The 1,283-nt window shown below is 41.2% G+C and overlaps 1 protein-coding gene across 1 annotated transcript; it reads right to left on the reverse strand.

The window, feature by feature from the left end:
• Positions 1-215: 215 nt before the first annotated feature.
• LOC141086674 (heat shock protein beta-11-like) lies at positions 216-1,078 on the reverse strand. The gene has a single exon (XM_073572897.1). The coding sequence runs from the start codon at positions 954-956 to the stop codon at positions 354-356; it is 603 nt and encodes a 200-aa protein (XP_073428998.1). The 5' UTR covers positions 957-1,078; the 3' UTR covers positions 216-353.
• Between the last annotated feature and the right edge of the window lie 205 nt (positions 1,079-1,283).

Below are 1,283 nucleotides of genomic sequence, written 5' to 3' on the forward strand. Positions count from 1 at the left end.
CAGAACTAGACCCAATGCCCACCCCCCTCCCCCCAAATAAATTAAAGTTTGTCATTCTACACTATATACTCTTATATCCTGGCAATTTATTTTACAATGTAAACCAATGTTTTGTTTTTTTTTATAGAATTGCCTTGCAATAAAGGTCAGCTGGATCTATCTCCCTAGAAACCAGGACTCAGGAATTGCATACAATGAACAAAGTCATAAACAAGCTCACATTTATTAACATAATAAAAAAATATTCCATTCTATATAATCAAATAGTATGGTATACTTATCAGCAATCCATTTAGCTGCAGACAAGAGTTTGTAAAACCAGAAAATGACATCTAGAATACAAAAGGCAATGCTTAAGGCTTGGAGTCTTGGTTACGCCTTGTGTCTTTGCCATCCTCTGTATTTTGTTTTTTTGCTTCTTCGGTTGTAAGTTGGATAGGCACGTTCCTTTCCTTCAGAGCTGGAGCAGTCTGCCATGGGGCCTCTATTTTCAGTTGCCCATCAGAGGTTAAAAGGCAGCTCATATCTTCTGCTCGTACATCCTGAGGAAGATCTGCCTCCTTCCTAAAGATCTGACACTTGTAGGAAAAGGAACCTTTCCCATCATCAGTTTTCGTTTCCTTGGCTCCAGTAACCAGTAGTTTTCTTCCAAACAGTTTAACCGTGAGCTCATGGGGAGAAAAGTCCTGAACACCCAAGGAAAGCGTAAAACCACCATCACTGGACATTATGTCACCAGAAGGCATCAATGGTTGAGGCTTATTATCTTCGATGACCATCTCCTCCATCAACTGCTGGTGGAACAGCCCCATACGTCTCATGTTGCCTTTTATCTCCTCAATTGTTCTTCTCATGTCCTCTTCCATCTTGGTAAAGAGGTCTGAGGAGGCTGGCCATAGAGGCTGTATGAAGGACTTCCATGGATCATGGTTCCTTTGAACATAGAGGCACAACATTTGTTCTTCTGAGACGGATTTGCGTATGGTGTTCGCTCCCAGACAGCTCTGGGTCTTAGATTTCTTTGGACTCTTTTTATACCTGCTGTTAATCTTCCATACATGTCTAGAATTCCTAGCCGATGGGTCACATTAGATTATTGGTGAATATTGCTCTGCATAACTTCATGACTCAGTCTCCTTGTCTCATGCACTGAAATAACACTTCTGACGTAATACTGAGTCTTGGGTTTCAGGCCAATACTGACCAGCAGTAGGAAGGATTCTTCCAGCATTCACTCATTGTTTCTTGTCCTTCATGCCAATGTGTTCAAATAGGTTTTTGAT

The sequence above is a fragment of the Dendrobates tinctorius genome, unplaced genomic scaffold (genome assembly GCF_039654945.1).
Source record: "Dendrobates tinctorius isolate UK_male_01 unplaced genomic scaffold, ASM3965494v1 ptg000032l, whole genome shotgun sequence".
Classification (NCBI taxonomy): Eukaryota; Metazoa; Chordata; class Amphibia; order Anura; family Dendrobatidae; genus Dendrobates; species Dendrobates tinctorius.